The sequence below is a fragment of the Dicentrarchus labrax genome, unplaced genomic scaffold (genome assembly GCF_905237075.1).
Source record: "Dicentrarchus labrax unplaced genomic scaffold, dlabrax2021, whole genome shotgun sequence".
Lineage (NCBI taxonomy): Eukaryota > Metazoa > Chordata > Actinopteri > Moronidae > Dicentrarchus > Dicentrarchus labrax.
This window is the reverse complement of record NW_026136713.1, coordinates 14,205,523-14,225,853: the sequence shown is the minus strand read 5'-3', so window position 1 is coordinate 14,225,853 and position 20,331 is coordinate 14,205,523. Positions and strand designations below refer to the sequence as shown.

The window sequence follows — 20,331 nt, the reverse complement described above, 5'->3', positions numbered from 1 at the left end:
CCATTTGTGTCAGTAGACGTGGGTTCTTTACCCTCCTCCCAGCCTGGGATGAACATGAGTTGGATGCTGCTTGGCACTGGTGAGCTGACATTTCTATTATAGGGTTGGGAATTTAATGTTAGTGGCATTCATATGGTATTTAAAAGATCAGTGTGTAAGATTTAGGGGGATCTACTGGTAGAAAATGGCAGAAATGGAATATAATATTCACAGGCATGTTTTGATTAGTGTATAATCACTTGAAAATAAGAATTGTTGTGTTTTTGTTACCTTAGAATGAGCCTTTTTATAATTACAGAGGGAGTGGGTCCTCTTCTGTGGAGTCTGCCATGTTGCACCACCATGTTTCTACAGAAGCACAGAATGGACAAACAGTGGCTCTAGATAGTTCTCTGTAGGTTCTCCTACACGTTCAGTTGGAGAGGGTGAGGTGAGGGGTATTCAGGTTTGTTGCAATCTACAGTCTCACAGCTAGAAACTACTAAATCCTACATACTAGACCTTTTTTTAATGGGTACTCTAGCAATTTAAGTATTGTACGTCCCTAAAGTTTGTGGACTTGCTTACCAGAAACACTGGATCCTGCATTTCCCATGATGCAGTTTTTTTTTTCAGCTTTATGTGGTAATCATGTAATGTAAGTCTGTGGTCTTGCAGTAGTGTTTCTTCTACGGTTGTTAACTGAAGTCTTTGTGAACGCTGAAGGATTATCACCTGACAGCCATCTCATATGAATGGGTCAAACAAGGGTTAAATGTCCAGTGGGCTCCTCCTATGAAAACTGATCTCTGAAAATCTTGAGAGTCAGTTGAGTAGTTTGATCTTTTCCAGAAACCGCCTACTGTGTCTCTATCCGTTTCTAACCAACATTTGTGCCAACTTTTTATCACAAACTTTCCTGGACTTCTGTGACCTTGAAAAGACGGAGGTCTACTAATGTAAAATTATATCTCTCTCCACATGTCTGCCCCAACATCCTGCTTGAGCAGGAAAGGCATAAAATGTAGGAAGCAAGATGTCGTCGTAACACTGCTTGATTGCCGCTTCAATTGAGTCTACCCCAGTCTGGGGCAGCACTACAACTCGCCCGAGGAGTTCCTCCATATATCTGCCCCAGATCTCGTGCCATTGCTATTCCATAAACATTATGATGCCATAACCGAGCCTCCTGAGCACCATCTGGTTTCTATCGACAGACACATGCCACACCGCTGAAATCAAACGTTCAGAGGAAATCACAGATGATGTCAAGTCAATAAGCAAGTGGGGAGATTTGTGAACGTCTCTACCACCGCAGCTGGATGTGTCATCAAGTCTTATATTCCTGTTTCTCTGTGTGCGAATGTCTCTGTCTGACATGTAGACCATCTGTTGCTTTATCACTTGTATACTCCTAAACACTCCCCCTCTCTCTCTCTGTCTCTCTCTCTCTCTCTCTCTCTCTCTCTCTCTCTCTCTCTCACACACACACACACACACACACACACACACACACACACACACACACACACACACACACACACACACACACACACACACACACACACACAAACTCAAGGAAAAGAGGCCTTGTTAGAGGGGTGGATTAATAATTCAGTGCTTACTGATGGATAGCCCACAGGGGGCATTTCTTGTGTGGCTGGTTAGATGTGAATGTCTTATGTTGTGATCAGTGCAGCAGTGTTTTAAGGTGAGTTAGTGCTAGGTGTTCCACTGCAGTCATTATGGGGGGAACCACATACTTGCAGGTTTGGTTTTCCATTTCTCAGAGGGATATTTATGGCTTTGCATCAGCTGTGCCGTGTGAGTGATGTAAGGACAGACTGTCTCTCGGCCCCCAAATAGCCGTGGAAAGAATAAAAGTGAACTGGTGCAGAGTTACACGGCCAGTATATCCACAGCCGTAGATAAACTTTAGTGCATTATTAGTTTAACCATAAACCAGAGTAGCCATCCCAGAGCGAGTATGAGGCCATGGCTCACCTATAGGGTCAGTCAAGGAAAGCACTTCAAAGGTGAATTCAAGACGTTGCATTTTGAAAGGTTGGCTAATGCTTTGAAATTCGATAGCATACCAAAACAGCTCTGCTGCTCTGCTCTGCCAAAAAGCCTTGAAACAGGCTACTAACTGTAAGGCTAACCCTGTAGTTGTGAATACCTTCAGTTGCACAAACGTCATGCCATTAGTGTGACGTGAGTTACAATCATATTTGTGCAAAATCACATATGACAGGATGAGTCTGCTTCTCGTGTCAGGAATTTTCCATATCAAAAATCCATCTCTGTGGTATCGCTGCAAGTGGATGTTATCATACATCATGCATTCAGGAACATGTTTTCCACTGTCCTTCGCCGTATTGACAAACTGCTGGGGGGGTATTGGGTTTCCACCACCCCCTACCAACCAAAGGTCTGAGCGCAGCAACTTTAACTGCTGCCTTCTCAAGTGAGGGAGCAGCTGCACTCTGAACCTGAGCCAGGAGCACAGGTGTCTGTGTCCATCAGTAACTTTGCTCACTCAGACAGACATGCACGTATACAACCTACAATCTTAATGGCTTCATATTCTCACATATTCTCTTTTTGTTTTTCTTTTTATCTCATCTTATATTTAGAGGTTAGCCACATAGGTCAGATCTTCAGTAATGGTTTGTAATTCTGCAGTACACGCAGATGGGTGACAAATTGAAGGAAAACCAACATAAAATGTCTGAGTAAGTCGTAGACTGCCACCAGCCTCCAGAACAGCTGTATACAGAGGAGCAGTGACCTTCGTTTAGATTCTCCATGTCTCTGAAACCGTTTTGATCATTGATCATCGATTTTCAGCATTTTCACATTCATCAAACCAATCAATGACCCCTTGTGCTCTGTTTGGGAACATTTGCATTCATTCCTTTCTTGTGTCCCTCACTTATTCAGTATTAATTATTCACAATTTTTTTTTAGAAAAATCAAAAATAGAATAACTTTGGCTCTTTCATAGACCAAACGTCCAAACCCATGTCAGGGTTGGCTTGAAATAGCTTTTATTACCCAATGTTATTCTCATAAACAGGTTTTTTTTATTCGTAGTGAAAACACAACAAAATGTTAAAGAGCATTATATAAGAAGACACTTTAGCAATTAATTAGTATTCTTTGGTGTGTAATGCTTTAATGGGCGTTCTATGTAAAGTCATCATATTTATCTGTTAGATGATGATAGATTCAATTGGAGCCGGTCTCATTGTGTTGGTGTTATTTAAATAATGTCAATTGTTGTGTTAGTGTATACTGACGAGTAGTGAGAATATGTATTTTTCTTTGTCACCATGTGAACAGGAAAAATGCCTGCTGTGATGCAGACACTAATTAGGATCTTAATAAACAAACTAACAAACACACACACTGTGATTGGATTGTTCATCTTTTATGCTGCATGGGTAGCTACTACTGTACTGGCTAGTAACACTTTAACACCTCTGACTTTTAAAGTAAATTAATTAGGCTCATGAGAAATGCTGTTAAACACTAACAAGATCATGGTTTTATTTTGGTAAAAAGACGTGGTGCTCAAGTTTTACTATGAATTATAGTACTATAAAAGTGACTCTCTCTAGTGACTTTAGTGGCATCAAACCAGATTGTGCCCCTTTTTCAGAATATGTCACTTATGTCATAGTTGTTTTTTCCCAAGTGTAAAACTTTTAAGTTCTTTCCAAACTGGAGAAATTATTTCTTCCCTAACCCCTTTAATTGCTTCCAGTGAGTGCAAATCAAAGGCAATTAAAGTGAAGTTTGAACTTGGCTGTAAAATAACTGTAGCTAGGATTGCCTCGAAGGAATGCATTTCTTCCTATTTTTAGCTTTTGCCATGTTTGATTCAAGGCAGGCTTTAACTTTGTTGTCTTTGTGGGATGCGGACTACTTTTTCAGCCCGAGCTGTCATCGGTTTACAAAGCATATTACCTCCCTGCTCACGCAAGTGTTTATGTTTAATGTGCAGAATCAAAGCGCCAAGTGTGATAGCTTAGCTGAACATGGCGGAACACTATTGATTGAACTGCAGAGTCCTGTGAGCTTTTGATGAGCTAACATTTGCAGGGATCCATGACATCAGAGAGTAATCCTAATAGGTTTTTTGCCAGAAATCCTGGCACTAGCTGACTTATCTGATGTTGAACACTTTGTACTCCAGTTATCTGAGAATTTGACACAAGTCTCGAGTTTCATTAAGCCGCACAGGCAAGCTGACTAAGCCCTTACTGAACACGCTTTGGAAATTCTGCCATCTCCTCTAGAACCACTAATATCCAGTATAGTCTACGTACATGTAGAAAACCATCACGCCCTATATAGACTATGACAACTTCTTCCTGTTTGTAACAAGACTCCAGCTGTTTTCTCTGACTCAATATGTCTGCAGTCTGAGTGACAGCCCCGAGAGGATGATGTCATTCTTTTGTCAGTGAAACTGGCCAGTCACTTACCTGTGTGAATGGAAAAAGTAGATGGGGCTGTTCCAGTAAATGATGTGATTATTTCTAACATATGTTTCCTGTCTGCAGCTTTTAAGAGTTTCCGTCATAGTCTCAGGTCACATCTGCAGTAAATCACATGGTGATGACTGATGACATCACGATGACCTATAATGCCTGTTCCCGATAGTGTTGAGTGAAATATCTCGGCTGGCTCGTCAGACCCAGACACACAGACTCCCTGAGTTGATCATTAAGTGTTGTTAACAGACATAGCAGCAAAGTCAACAAAACATGACTTTTTGTGTGTTTAGATTTCCAGCATTTTGCTTTGAACTGCTGATTATATATGAGATAATGGTTCTTTTTTCACAGAAAATTTTGTTTTTCTTCTTGAGACATGATCTGCCAACTAATTCATCTAATTAGATGAAGGTTAAGTCATAACATTTATGTTTTTTCGCCCATTAAGGGATCATTGGCTGTGAGATTTTATAGTTACTATTGGTGCCTGCCCCTCATTTTTCCATCCCCATAACTGTCATCTCCTGAGAAAATCCTGTCCTCACGTACCTCTAACTGCTTTCTGTTTCTGTGTTTTCTTTCTTACAGCTGACCCCGGGCGGGAAGGCAGCTCAGGCTGGTGTCGGGGTGGGAGACTGGGTGGTGTCCATCGATGACGCTAATGCAGAGGACATGACCCATGTGGAGGCACAAAACAAGATCAGAGCAGCAACAGACTCCCTCACCCTCACCCTCAGCAAGTAAGTCATTTGGCAATGCATGATGCAACAGCAACACTACATGATCACTCACCCCCCCATTTTATCTCGGTCAAACACAGCAGCATAAATCACCACAAAACGCGCACCCTCCTTCATTCTTTTGGAGAGATAAAATACCTTAATGTCCTTGAAATTTGGCTCCACATGACAGATAGTTGCAAAACACATTTGTATTGAAGTTATCATCACACGCACACATTCTAGTATTTCATTTCTCCTTTGACTTAAATTCATTTTTGGGGTAAGACTTGGGCTTGAATTTAATTTTACTCATAAGTCAGAGCCTCACCATTAAATTCTGTCAAAAAAAGTAATTATCTCTGCCGGGGAGGTTTTCAATCCTGTCTTCCTCGTTGTCTATTACAGTAGATTTCTTTTTTTTATTCAATAGGTTTTGGTGAAAAGTTAGTCTATGAGCCAAAAAAGAGCTAATTAGGTTTTGGTAAAGATATCACTACCACATGGTAATTATAAAGCACTTTATGTTGTTGGTCATCAGTCCGCAACTGTGAGTGTAAGAAGAAAAAATATTTCTGGTCTAACCTGTATCTTTGCATAAAGGTGTGCCAAATTTCCCCATACATCAATGTATGTAGCATATTTAGGTGGTCGGTTCATAGATTTTTCTATTAATCCTATGCTGTTTTCTTAAAAGATTTTTGCTAAAGTCTTGCTGGCATGGCCTAGTAGAAACAAATTTCAGACGTATCAGTACATTGTGCAATCACAACCACATTTATGAGTGTAACAGCAGCATGATAGATTTCAGTTGCTATTACTTAGCAGTCATGAGTCTGACCTGCTTGAAACTTTGCACAATTAAACCTTGTACGAAGCAAATTTTCCCAGGATTTAGATATTCTCCAAAACTCTGCATTATCACCAATTAATATATGTACTTTGAAATGCAGGTTTAACACATCTGAACAGTGTCATTTATGAAAGTAACAAGAGGATTGTGCAGTATTGGAGGTGCATGCTCTCTGATTTCTTTCTAGCTTAATATTACAGGAATAATCTGTCTCTATCATCCTAAAGCAGCAAGAGCAGGGATGATTAGTCTCCATTTAGCTGCGGATATGCATGCCAAGCAGATACACTGGCCTTTGTTCGGTTGAAATAAACCATTTTCAGAGGAGCCATGGGTACCTTACGTTATGCCTCAGCTTTGTAATGAAATTAGAGCAACTCTTTCTTCAGATTAAAACACTTTGTTGTTAAGTGTGAGCCAGGAACATCAATGTCTTTCATTTTGCTTGAGTTATTTTAATTAGCACTGGATAACCTTCATACAGGCAGGTACTCATACCTGCTCACATAACTCCTGCCAGAAATTCCTGACTGATAAAGTATCTCTGTAGAGTACAAGCCAAAATGTTTCATCAGGAGCTTAATTATAAGAAAAAGGTTTCCCTCCCAAAAAAAAGATGGATGTAACAATTTAAGAGCTCAAAGCCTTCAGAAAATGAGAAGGTGCAGACGTGTTAAGTAATAAAGATGAGCCTTGCAGCAGTCATGGGTCTCGTTTTGATTTTGTGATACTCGTAGCTAAAGAGGTTGTGATCACAGCTGTAACACGGCTATTTTCACATCCAGTTCATTTTGTTATTGCCTGTCAAGAGATTCAGCTGTTACATTCTGACAAACTTTCTTTGTTCACTGTTTATTGAGAGTCAGAACAGCCGCAGGTCATTTATGACTTTCCGGAAGAAAACAGCCAGAACATAAACTAATACACTTTCCAGAAGAAAACAGCCAGATCATAAACTAATACACTTTCCAGAAGAAAACAGCCAGAACTTGAACTAATAGTTCAGATGTGGAGATCATGGTGGACATGTGCTGCATATTGTTTATTATATGCCTGTTTCTGCAGAGATCACTAAATCCAGTTGGCCCTACCAGTCTATGTGTTCCTGCCAAACATTAGCCAGTTCTCAAATGTGAAAATGTTATGCTTTTTATTGTTATACATGATTTGAGACTTTGGGTTTTGGACTGTTAGTTGGACAAAACAAGACATTTGAGGGCCTCGCCTTGGGCGGTGGGAAATAATAAGGGCATTTCCCACATGTTTCTGCCATTTTATAAGCAAAACAATTCATTGAGAAAATAATGGGCACATTAATCTATAATGGAGATAATCGTCAGTTGCAACCCTAATACAAAACAAATGTTGAACACAACTGATAATGGTGGTGTTGGCATCAATTCTGAGACATAAGGAGAGGAAACAAAATACTAAAATACAGAAGAGCGAGAGAGAAAGAGTAGAATAAATAAGATGGGTGGGTGGAGGTAGAGCAGAGTACAGAGAATGTTAAACTTAGGGGGATCAAAGGCAGATTTTTGAGGTGGGAGTAAGATGCCAAAGAGATATTATAAAAGATCAGGCTCTTTACCAGCAAAGTGCTGCAATCCCTGTTTTCCATACAACCAACAAGGCACATTGCTGATGTTGCATGTATTATTTTTTCCTGCAGAAAGAGGTCACGCTACACTTCGACCTACTAAATGCCTTAAAAGGAGTGTGAGGGAGAGAGACTCATGGGTTGGAGTTTCAGAGTGAGAAGGGAAAGGGAAAGAAGAATTAGAAAAGAGACAGTGAGATTCTTGTTGGCCTCTGTGGTGACGGGAAAATAATCAAGAAAAGTGAGGTCATGCTCTCAGCAGAGGGATGGATGAGGGTTAGTCAGTTATCATACATGAGCCAGATGTGCCCCCTTCTGCCCTGTCTGTAAGTTTGCTGTGGTCATTTCCCTTTCGGTCTATGTTTTATCCCATTCAGTGGTGGTTTGGTTTATTTCTTATGAGAATTTCCCATGTGAAGGAAGATGAAATTAGGGCGTTGGTGTGTGGTATGTGTTGGGGATTATTACACATCATAACTAACTGTGACTTTGTGAGTGAAATCTTGTTTAAGAAATTCATTTCAAAACAAGTTGTAAGTCTTTTTAATGAAAGAATGAGTGGTTTTCTTCTTTCACCTTTATCTCATAGGGAGTGGTGTAATGTTTTGATGGACCTGTAATAAGCCAGCATGTTTACTTAACACCAGCCTTACTTTTCCTGCGCCCTGTGCCGTCTCTATTTCTCTTCTCCTTGTGGAGTCCAGCTATTGTAAATATTTCACATTCTTTCACTCTTTTTTTTTTTTTCTTTTTACCCATGACTCCCTTCCCATGAATCCCTATTCTCCTCTCTTCATCTCGCCCTCTCCCATTGTTATTATATTGTAAGACAAGCAAATATTGTTTTTCTGAAACACTTCTCGGAGAGGAGCTATTGTCAGTTTTATTTATCCGTATCTTGGCTGCCGTCCACAATTTCTTTTATGTCCAGAGAGGAGGACACCCGCACGGCAATGAGATATGGTCTATTGTTTGGTTTAGTGCCTCATTTTGTTCAACACCAATGATGATCTCCTGTCTGTTTTATGGTAAGGTTTAGGCTTTACCCGGAGCCTTTTTATAGGGAGTGGAATCAAAACAATATGGACAATAGATTTTTGACTTCAGAGAAAGGCGATCGTGTTTCATCTACAGGGACACACTAGGTCCGCATTTCAGTGCTCACTGTCAGTGAGGGTTGCCTAGAGGGTTGCGGTTAGAGTATATCAGTAACGTGTGCAAAGTTGATTATAGTATCAGGGGAGATTTTTTATTTTTTTTGTGCTGAAATTTCTGACTTTATCTAACATCAGCCAGCAAGCCGAGCATGCACTGGCTCAAATAAGTGACCCATGAAATGAGGCAGGAAATGATCTCAGAGTGGATATTCAGTTTGAGCGCAGGTCAAACGTGGACCAAGCAAACTTATTCCATGAAACAGCAACGTCATACACATTCCTTATATCCCTGTTTTTAAGTGTGACTCATGAAAATGTGGGTTAAGGCGAGCTGAAGCACTATGTATGTCACATTGATTTCTCTTCCCAGAAGTGTGACACGCACAGACATGTCAGTATGCCTTCCCTTCGTTCCTCTCTCTGTATCTATACAGCCCTGTTGTCATCCTGTCTTTACCATCGCCCAGTCAGTAGTTGAGCAGGCAATGGCATGAGCAGTTATTCATTTCTCATTGTCACAGGAAGCGCTGTCTGTTGTTTTGTGTGTGTGACTGTAGCCTGAAAATGCAAGGCAGGTTCATTCTTGCTCATAGCTTTGTGTAGCATGCAAACACTGGTCAGGGGGTGGTAGTAGTTTGTGTTTAGCTATTTTAAGAGCCAGCAGCAATGTAAAGGTGGATGCCTCCATGTTTAATGTGTAAATACATTTAAATGAACCGTCTGCTGTGCTGCTCTATTCAGCGAAGGCACCACAGTCATGTGAATCCTGGGATTAGAGTTAAGAAGTGTACAGCACTGTGGCACTTGCAGTATTCTTAGCTGTGTGGGTGAATCTGCACACAGCCCAAAACTATGTAAAAAGTAAGGAGTTTGTTGGTGTTTGAAAATCCCACCACAGGGAAAACTTCAGCGTTTTCACGACCTGCTTCTTTCCGCCCATCATCTCTATTGCTTGGAACATCTTCGCTTATAAGCTTAATTGTTGAGATATGGGTGTGAGGGGACTCTTGAGACAACATTACAGGAGATTGCATGGGGCATTTCAAACACAGGCAAACAAGTCCAGTTTAACCTAATTATCTAAACTCAATTCAACGCAGCTTTATTTATATAGCACCTTTCATACAAACATGCAGCCCCAAGTGCTTCACATAGCAAATTGAAACAACACATAAAAACACAATGAACAACCATAAATAAAATTGTGCTACGTTAACATATGAAAACAAAGGTTATAGCCAAACTGTCAGTTGTAAACATCCTGAATCCAATAGTAGAATTTGCAGGGGTGTTTCTTGGCTCATGTAGTTTTATGATGCATTGGATTATAATAGACGTTTTGAGTGTGTTTTTTTTATTCCCTCAACTCCCTGTTGACAAATGGCCAAAACTACATTAATAACTCTTGTAAGAAAAAAAAAATAATTTTCCTGTAACTTATAACTGAGGTCAGTCATTAGTCTTTGTGCAATATGAGCTTGATATTTAACCTTGAGGTTAACTGGTACTGTGTGGTCAGAATTGGCTTAGTTTTTATTCTTTGACTGAAATATTGCTGAAAAAATGTTCTTAAATTTTATCTACTAATAACAGTCCTTGTATCTTCTGTTCACAGAGCTTTCAAAGCGGGTGGAGACCAGAAGGTAAGACAATATTTTTCTGACCCATTGAGCTCACCTCTGTGTGAACACGTGGATGCGTTGGCATGGTCTGCTTCTGGACTACAGTGACACTGATTGAATTTGAAACTTCTTTTAATCGTGGCTCACAATTGGCCTCAACAGTGTGTTATGTCACTTTGTGTTTAAAATCACCTGAGTCACCTGTCAAGCTCACACAGAGTCCTGCACTGTACATTAGCAAAGCATCAGTGAGTCGCTAAATGAGTTGTTTGCTGGATGGAGTGCTGTGAATATTGCTTTTGGAATTTTTCCTGTGGTTCATTTTGTGATGCCTTGCACAATCCCTGATACCAGAGTAACACTGATACATTTAGTTTCACTGTCAAAGCACTTGAGAGCTACTTAGTTACAGTTTGAATAGTACAATGGTGTCATGAACTGCTTTGTGCTGCACGCTGTTTTCAGTAAAGCAGCTGGAAGAAATGTTAATGCTTTCACAAAGTCAACGTTCCTTTTTAGTAGGTGTTCTTTTGCAGTCTGTGCATAATGCTCAGTGAGAAATCTCATTAGTGAGACATGTCAGTCAGATATGACAATTTCTCACTTGGAGCATTTTCATTTTACCAGCAGTAGCAGATTACTTTGGCCAGTCTGTGGAAGACTGCCAACACAAATAAAACAGCTGTGTTCACACTTCTTAAGCACTTCTTTCGTGTGCAGAGAAAAGCCGGCAGGCTTTGACAGAGCTGCTCCTGCAGCCTGGAGTTATTATTTTCTATGAGAAAATATTGGCCCGCACTGAAAGCTTTCTTAACATAAAGCTTGGGATTGTGCAACAGCAGAAAGAACTTTTTCTGTGTCAAAAATGTAACTGCATGTTGTGCGCTGTGCTGCATTGTCTCCCTCTCCCTCACCCTCATAGGACTCACTTGCTCCGGCTTCTGTTCAGCCAAAGTACTCCTTTGCCCCCAGCACAACAATTAACAAGATGGCGAGGCCATTTACACCAGGTGGTGGTAGTGCCAACTCAGGACCTGCTATTAAACCTGTGGCCTACTCGCCTAAACTTAACACTCCACGCTCACAGGGCCGTGCCAGCATGCAGCAGCCACAGAATGGGTAGGTGGATAAATAAACACAATTACCTTTGCAACCACAATGTGACTAATGTGGTTTCACTGGTAAATTTGATGTCTTATTATTCTGGTTTTAAAATAACTCCTTCAAGATGTCTGCATAGTGTTAGGAATTTATTCAGTATTTTGCCAAAATGATGTCAGATTTTAAGAAACATTCCAGATAAAAACACATGCTGACTCACTGCTGAGATTAACTTAAATACTATTTTAATATTTGAACAAACAAGATGTCAAGTACGCGATTACTTTTTTATAAACTTGTGCTATTGCTAAGCACACCAGCAGTAATAAACTGCTGTTATAGATTGTGTCATGATATACTCTGGCTACAGAATAATTTAGGGGAAAAAGGAGGAGGTTGTCAGCTTTTTGTCAAAACAGACCCAAATGATGTCGGCCTTTATCATTCAGATGAAAGCAAACACTTCATAGCAGGGAATATTTAGCTGACATATGCAATTCAAGCCAGCTTCCTCCAGCTGAAAGACCTCTACAGTGGAAATGGAACAAAAACTGTTTTACAGAGTCTAGTGAAGGATGTGTCAATAATCAGTCAGTTTTATGACCTTGTAAAATCTTTTTAATGTTTTCTGTGGTTGTGTTTAGCCACTGTAGACGTTTTCATTTATTTATTTATTTATATATAGATTTATTTTAGTTCCTATCATCCTCACTATATTTGTGATTATGTCTCTGTGTGTGGAAATGGAAAATAGTAAGACTTTTAAGTTTAGTAAGAATGCGTCACACAAAATACAACAGACGCACTTTGAGGCAAAAAAAAAAATCACCTTTTACAGAAGTGATTTGATTTGAAAAGTGTTACTGACTGACTGTGATTACTACTTGTAAATTTTATCATTCACAAATGGTTGAAAGGAAGGTCAATGAAAATACTTTTCAAAACTTTACTCTGCACTAAACTTTGAACTAAATTGTATCTTAGCTTTTAGAAGCTGTGAAACTGCACTCGCTTTGTCACTTTGTACACTTTCTACATCAGACAGATGTCCTCCAGTTCCACATTGAATTACAAATCTCTATTTGCATTATGCTTAAAAATAATTTTATTTAGTGGTGATGTCACGAGAAACTGGAAATTTTATTTTTACACAAGTTCCACGATTCTCTCCGCATTTACCACACTGCAGAAATTATAGGGCTGTGCAGCTATACAGCCAGTTATCTGTCACATAAGAGTACTAATGATGGAAAGTCTTGGACACGGTGCATCTTTTTAATCTTTTTAACCAACAAAATTTTTGAGTAAAATACATTTTATGGGCCAAAAGTTAAAATAAGGTCTTACCAGCTCTTAGATGGGGCCCCTTCTCATATGTTGACCCTCAATTAAGTTTGTATCAGTTGTGTTGGGAAAGTGAATCTTCTCTCCATAAAAACTTCATTCAGTTTGTCTTCTGATCTTTTGGTTGTAAAATCTGGAACCCCTCCAACCTCCCCATGGTAACTTGGTTTCAAAGCTGCTGTCATCTCGACTGTGTTTTGAAATAAGGTTAACGTGGGCACCCTAGTAGCTCACCTGGTAGGCTTTCAGTCCTTAATGCAGCAGCCCGGGTTCTAGTCCAGCCTTTGCCCTTTGCTGCCTGTCTCTCTCCAGCTGTCATTATCAAATAAAGCCGCAATTCCAAAGCGATAATGTAAAAATAGACATTTCCTATGACAAAACTCTCTCTCCCACAATTACATCAAATAAATGTCAGAATTCTCCAGTCTTTATTTTACGGTTCCGTTTTTAGATTTTACAAGGATTCCAGAAATGGATAAAAAAAACGCATTTTAAATCATCCTGGAAGTGGCAGTGTAGCATGAAATGGTCTTGGATCATAGACCAGTCTGGTTCCTGTAATTTGGGTCATGCTAGTGGCCTTACTGCAGCCATTGGTGAGACGTGGTCTGTTGCTGTATTTAGCCTCACTCATGAATTGTGCTGCGTTCTCACACAGCTTTTACTGCCCCGGTGCTGGATTATTTAAGCAGCCTTGCTTGCTTACTCTGGAGAGGGCTCACGTGGTTGTGAAGTTTCTCTGCAGATGGTGGAAACACATTCCTGCAGCCATCTTTAAGAAGACTGGAGAGCCTAATTATAACCGTCAGCCCACTGTTGATGAAGACATTGTTGGATGTCTCCAGACGGCAAACAGTTCGATGCAAACAGCACATGTCTAATGTGTCCAGGCCTGCCGTATTGAAACAGGTTTTGCGTGATCTTGTTTGTACACAGCTTACTGTGACATCATGATGAGTCACTGCTGTGGCATTTATTGTTGTTTACAGAGTATCAAAGGATCAATTAGAATAACTGTGATGGCAAATCAGGCAATGGCTCTTTTTTTTTTTCTGGCAAATTCTCCAGCCATTTACACAACTCTAAAAGCATTTGTGCACATGGATGAGAGGCACGTTGAGCAAAGGATTTGTGCCAAATAGACTGAGTCATTTTGGGTCACGGTAACAATAGGTCATTTGACAGACAAACAATGCCGTCTTTGTCTCACAGAGCCTGCTGACAATAACAGCATGTCTCATGTCACTTGCATGTTTTCTGCATCCTGTAGTAATTTTGCTCTCACGTTGTGTAAAACCTCTGTCATGTATTGACATTTTCTTGTTTTTCTTCTGTTTAACTCAAAATTGAACTCTGACCCCTCTCCCTCATTTTGTGTTTCCCTCTTTTTATTTTAACACTGCAGATGGAAACTCTTGACAAGTTAGTATATTTATTTTCATTCACAGTCCAGAACAAAATGTTTGCTTGTTTGCCTTTTAAATTGCCATTCACACTAAATGATTCCTGTCCTTTATTTACAGTGGTTCACAACCTTTTTGACTTGTGACCTCCTAAAACAAAGCATTGTGTGCTTGCAACCCCTCTTAACTTAAAATTATCCAACAAAGGGATTATATTGGAACAAAGATTATACAGTGTATCTGAACAGCTGTTTTGCTATCCTGTTAGTTGACCGTCAGTTTGAGAACCACTGCTCTATTACAATCCAAGTGGATTAGGAAAAAACAATAATTTCTGAAAATATTTACTCATCAAAATCTCTTACTATTTATTGAGTTCTCCTCTGTCTTCTGTCTTTTCTCTTTAAACTTATTGCAATTTGTCTTCATCTCATGTTTGGTCTATTCCACAGGGGTGAAGCAGCTTACTATGATCTGTACCAACAATCAAAGTAAGGGGCAGCTGCATGTAGGCTGGTTTGTCAGCTTGTTGGTTAATACGGCCACGCTAGATATGACAGGAGGGGTGAGCTGATGCTCTTGGGTAGATTAAAAAATTGGGTTTACAGAACAGAGATGGAACAGACAAATATGCCACTTCATTAGTAACCATTCCTCTTTCATCCTTGATTTGCTTGTTGATAAATGCATGCCAGAGTTGGCCCGAGTAACTGTGCTGAAATGATATGTGTTGGAAATGAAAAGCATTTTTTGTGCTTGTTTATCAAATTAAAAGCTTTAATATGTTGTAAAATCTTTCCAGAAATGAGGCCAGGTACTCTAGCCTGACAGCTTTTCTACCACTGACTCTAATGAATGTTATAAATACAATCTCTGATGTGGTAATGTCCATTTATGAGAGTCTATAGTGTACCCATGAGAAATCGCAGTAATGGTTATCCATTAGCTCGCTTAATGCGTGACCGTGATGCTGAGCATTAAGTGTTGCATGATCTGTTCAGGGTGTCCTCTATTTTCAAGGTCACCTGATTAGCTAGGTTGGTGTGAGTAGGTAATCGCTATGTGGGATTGTGTTAACTTGCGCCTGCCGTGTGCTGCTGCTGGGTGTTTGTGCAGGCACGGCCTCAGGGTGGAGAACCTGCCCTGTTTTATCCCCAACGACCGCAGCAAGAAGAGGCTGATCCAGGACACTGAGGACTGGCAGCCCCGCACCGGCACCACCCAGTCCCGCTCCTTCCGCATCCTGGCCCAGCTCACAGGCACCGACTTCAGTAAGTCGGGGACCATGCCTGGCATACTCAGTAGTAGAGTGAGACAGAGAGTGATGGTTTGCGGGTGGGTTTCTCCTGGTAGTCAAGATGAGGTGTGTAGTCCTGTGACTGAACAGTTGATCTGATGCAATCTGATCATGGTGAGAGTGACAGCCGAGTGAGTGACACAGGCAAGGTGGATAACAGGGGTGTCCATTTTTCAGCTTTGGAGAGGGGCTTCAACTGTCGGGTGGCTGCCTTCTTCAATGACACCTATTTTGTCACGACTGTAACCAATCTGGCAAATCAACTGCACGTCTTCATGTTTATTACAACCAAGGCTGTGAAGGAACAGGTCCATTTAATATATTGTATACTATTACTTATGGTGTTTGATATACAATCAGCTGTTTGACTGTCAGTCAAAACAGTAGGTGTGTGTGTCACCGTCTTTATCAGTAAGGCGTGCTGATGTGTGTCTCTCCTGGATCTCTCAGTGCAGGACCCAGATGATGAAACCATGAAGAGGTCCAGGTAAAAACTTGAGTGTCATTGATTTGAACATGTGCGCCTCCTCGGTCACAAGTGATTGTGTTTGTGCATTTGTTTGTGGATGCTTCAGTTTGGCAATTATTTCAAAAATAGTCGCACCATTTTAAATCTACCTTTTTTAGTTATATGTTGTTGTTGGAATTTTGCTGCTTTAAACACGAGCGTGTGGTGTGATTTGGACATCTTTTGTATTACTAGAGACATACTAGATAATATTACTATTACTATTATCTGCTTCATATCATAATTTTCCTTTTTTAAGGAAATGTGAAGTGTGCTTATGCGCTTTCTTGCTGTGAGGATTGATACCATTCTCATGTCTATACTCCAACTAATAAGCCAGCAGCCAGCAAGCTTAGCTTAGCATACTTAGCAACTGAAAATGGGAAACAGGTCTGACTGTCTGTACCTGACTGTCTGTACCTGACTGTCTGTACCTGACTGTTTCTCACCTGTTGCATTAACTTTTTGTAGTCTTGTCATTGCCAGGAAACTGTAGAGACCTATCCCTCCTCAATTATTTATCCAGTGGTTTTTGTATGAGTAATTAAACAATAGATTTACCAACTGTTTAAACATTGAGCTTTAGAGATGTTGGTAGGCAGATTTAGTTACCTTTGGACGGAGCCAGGCTAGCTGTTTCCTTCTTTTTCCTTCTTTGTTCTAAGATAAGCTAACTGGCTGTAGCTACATATTAAACAGACAGATATGTGAGTCAATCTTCTTATCTAACTCTTGGTAAGATTAAAGCTTATTTCCCAAAATACTAAACAATTCCTTTTAGTTCAGTTTAATATTTTCCTTCCAAACCTTTCATATCCTTTATTACTGTCTTTACTCTTTCACCTGTTTTTAGTTCTCTGTCACTTTCTCACCTTTTTGTGCACTTTACTCCACTTTCTGCTCTCGCTTGCTCCTTTTTTGATTTATTCTCTCCCTTACAATCTATTTCCTTCCTGTCTATCTCTGTTTCATATCTCTGTTGCTTGCCATCAGGGAAAAGTTCCTCACTGAGATTCAGAGTCCCCGCTATGCCCGTCTGAGGGATTGGCATCACGACAGGTCTGCCCGCGCCCTCAATATCAAATCCTGAGCGACATCCTAGACGTCATGGGGGATGCAGAGCCCAGCCAGAGCCTGCTAGCGATAGCCACACCGCAACGACTACGTGACAAAGACGACGAAAGATAGCCGACCAATGGCAGTTAACAAATTCACCTTTCGGATACAGATGGGGTGAAAAAGAAGTTAGGGGAAAAATAAGAAAAGCAAACCAAAAATTGAGGAAACATAGCCTAGATGACAAAACCCAAAGTGGAACCTTGCATACTGAGCCTAAGTGTAAGATCTCCCTCTGAATTTCTGACTTGATGATTGTTGACAACACTGTGGACCACTGTGTCTGTAGCCCTATTTTCCATTTCAAACTGCGTTACTTGGAGTAAACTGGTGGGAAGGTGGGAAAGGGGGCTCAGCAGTGGGAATCGCCTTTCTGTTCCTTATTCTTCTTTGATTGTGAAGTTCAGACCCTCCTTTGATCTCTGTCTGTCTGTCTCTCTCACTCTCTCTCTCTCTTGCCTGTTTCCATTTATTGAGTTCTTCATCCTGTTAGTTTTCATTTCTGATCCCCTCATCTCGTAGGCTTCTCCAACCATTAAGAAAGAAAAGGAAGATAAATCTGTACTTTTGTTTTTTTCTGCTGTCATCAAAAACATAAAACATCTGAAAAAAAGCAACTCCTGCTTCTCTGTCCTTTCTTCTGTGTTTCTTTTCTTCTAGTTTATTCGACATTCGAGCTTTGAATGATGCATCTCTTGATGTACAACTCTTATTTCTCTTCTCTTCTCTTTCTTTAAAGAAATTGCTGTGACTCAGCTACTTAGCTGGTGTACTGGACACAAATGATTATGTAGAAGCAGGGCTTTCCTCTGTATGTATGCAGTTCTGAAATAATGGGGTGCCTTCTCAAAGATCAGGGTTCAAGTTTACTTTTATTACCTTGGAGAGAAAATTGTTGTGCAGTCAGGCATAAATACAACAAATGGGCATACACGCATGAAGTAATACACAATCATAAAGTGCAGAGGTGCACAGTGAGGAAATGCAGACTTTACTATGTTGCCCTTGCCTGAAATAAAAATATCCAAGAGTATTTAAAACTTAATAATAAAAAAAAACATTACTATTACTGATAAGAAATTGCTGCAACTCAGAGAGAAAAGATCTGATAGCTAGTTGCACACAAGACTTACCAGACTAAGAATGTTTTGATGATGAGGCACCATATAACTTGATTTAGATGCATAAAAAAAAAAAGGAAAAAGGACATCTGGAAACTATTTAAAAAGCTCTGGACGAGGTACAAAATTTACTTTTGCCTTTAGGTGACCAGGAGAAAAATGTGGGATGGTTGCTTTTTACAAGGTGATGTTGCCTAATAGTTTTTGAATGAGAAGTGATCTACCTTATGTAGTGTGAGGAAGAAATATTTTAGTTTTATGGCAGCAGGAAACTTGATAGGTAATGCATTAAAAAAAGGTAAGCTTTTCCACATACAGAAAACTGAAAAAGGAAATTAAGGTTAGGCTATACTTTTGTTTTTGGTAATACTGTCAGTCATTTAATTACCAATTAGGCAATTATTAAACAAGTAACTTAAACTAAACTAGGCCACACAAGTTTAAATTAGTTGCACTGTACCAATAAGTATATCCAGACAACCTCGTCCCACACTTACTGTCAAATATCAAAACAATGTGGAGAAATTTCAGCAGATAACTGTAACAATAAAAAAAAAAGTTTAATATGCCAGTTGTAAAAAAACGAAGAAAAAAAAACGACTGAAGCCGCTTAATTACAAAATTTTAGTTTTCTTGACATTAGGAGCCTTGTAAATAATAAGGGATGATGGATGACAGAAAGAGCTTACATGCATACAGGCAGAACAGCGGTGCCTCTCTCTGCCCTCTATGAGGTGTGCCACCATTGTTTGACATTTTGTCAGTTGTCACATTCAGGTTCTTGCAGAGCTGCAGCACTTTTACCTCCTCACTGTGGAGGGTGACATATGTCAGTGATTTCTTGCTCCACGTAAAATCAAAACCTGCTCCTTTCTCTGCCGGATGTTGAGCTGCCAACAAACTTTCCCCATTGTTCAGGTTGATGCATCCCACAGGAGAGGAAGCCAAAAAAAAACACCCCAAAACTGGTGAATCCGAAATCGGAGGTGTAAAGAGTGAACAGGAAATGTCAAGGAAACATTCCATGGGGTGCTGCTCTGCAGCATGTCCAAAACTCTGTATCGAAGGCAAAGAAAACCCCCTCCTGTCTGCACAGTCTGTGATGCAGGAATTGTGCACCTGCATCACACTGAGCCTCTCGCTGAGCAGATGGGGGAGGAGGATGTTGAAAGCAGTGAAAATGTCAAGAAAACATGATCCAGTCTGCTCCGGTTAGGAATAAGCCGCTGTAGAGGATGTACTCCAATTTGCACCCTGCAACCTACACCAGAGTGAGGTCCAGCCAAACAAACCTCTCAAAGGTGTGTGAGAAAGTCAGTGCCACTGGCCAGTTGTCATGAAGGGCAGCACACCACAGGAGTGTAGACTGGGTGCTGTTGTTGACCAGGATGTTTTTTTGTAGGTTGTTAGGTGGGGTCCCAGAAGGCAGGCTTGCTAGTGTGCGCGCTGGAGGGCAGCTGACCCTGGATCTGTATGTCAAACAGGCTGAAACTGTTCTGTCCTCTATTTGACCCAGCTGCCAGAGATCCTTCTTATCCAGCCTCCTCTCCTCCTTTCACTCTGTTTTGCTGTAGTTCCTTTACAAATGTCTTCTGGTACGGGGGACGGTGGTCTTACCTTCCTTTAATTTAGAAAGATTTAACTTCCTCCCTGTCACCAGCCCTGCAAGCCATCTTCTTGCTATTGCAAGGGGATTTAATGTCCTTTATTATGCTGAAAAATAGCTGTTTTTATTCTTCTTCTTTCTAGATAGCTCCCAGCTGTAAGTCTGTAACTTCTCCTGCCTCTATAACTTCTTGTGTTTAGTTGTTGCTACATAAGGAGTATAATTGATAGGCAGACTTAACCTGATACAGGCGATGCTATAGAACAATGCAGTTGCAGGGTAATTCATTTCACGTTTCCTCTTTTTCCTTGCAAATGCAAAATTATTTCATCATCTTTCATTAGTGTAATGTAGATGCCACAGTTGATGATGTAAACACGATAGTTGCCTAAGGCGGTGT

At 40.3% G+C, this 20,331-nt stretch overlaps 1 protein-coding gene across 1 annotated transcript in view; it reads left to right on the top strand.

The window, feature by feature from the left end:
- The window catches only part of pdlim7 (PDZ and LIM domain 7), a 32,067-nt gene that overhangs the window by 5,447 nt on the left and 6,289 nt on the right, over positions 1-20,331 (top strand). The window contains exons 3-8 of the mRNA XM_051420962.1: positions 5,073-5,224; positions 6,694-6,726; positions 14,329-14,341; positions 15,419-15,554; positions 16,031-16,067; positions 17,082-17,177. Of these exons, the coding sequence (XP_051276922.1) occupies positions 5,073-5,224; positions 6,694-6,726; positions 14,329-14,341; positions 15,419-15,554; positions 16,031-16,067; positions 17,082-17,177 (467 nt within the window). The remainder of the gene's footprint in view (positions 1-5,072; positions 5,225-6,693; positions 6,727-14,328; positions 14,342-15,418; positions 15,555-16,030; positions 16,068-17,081; positions 17,178-20,331) is intronic.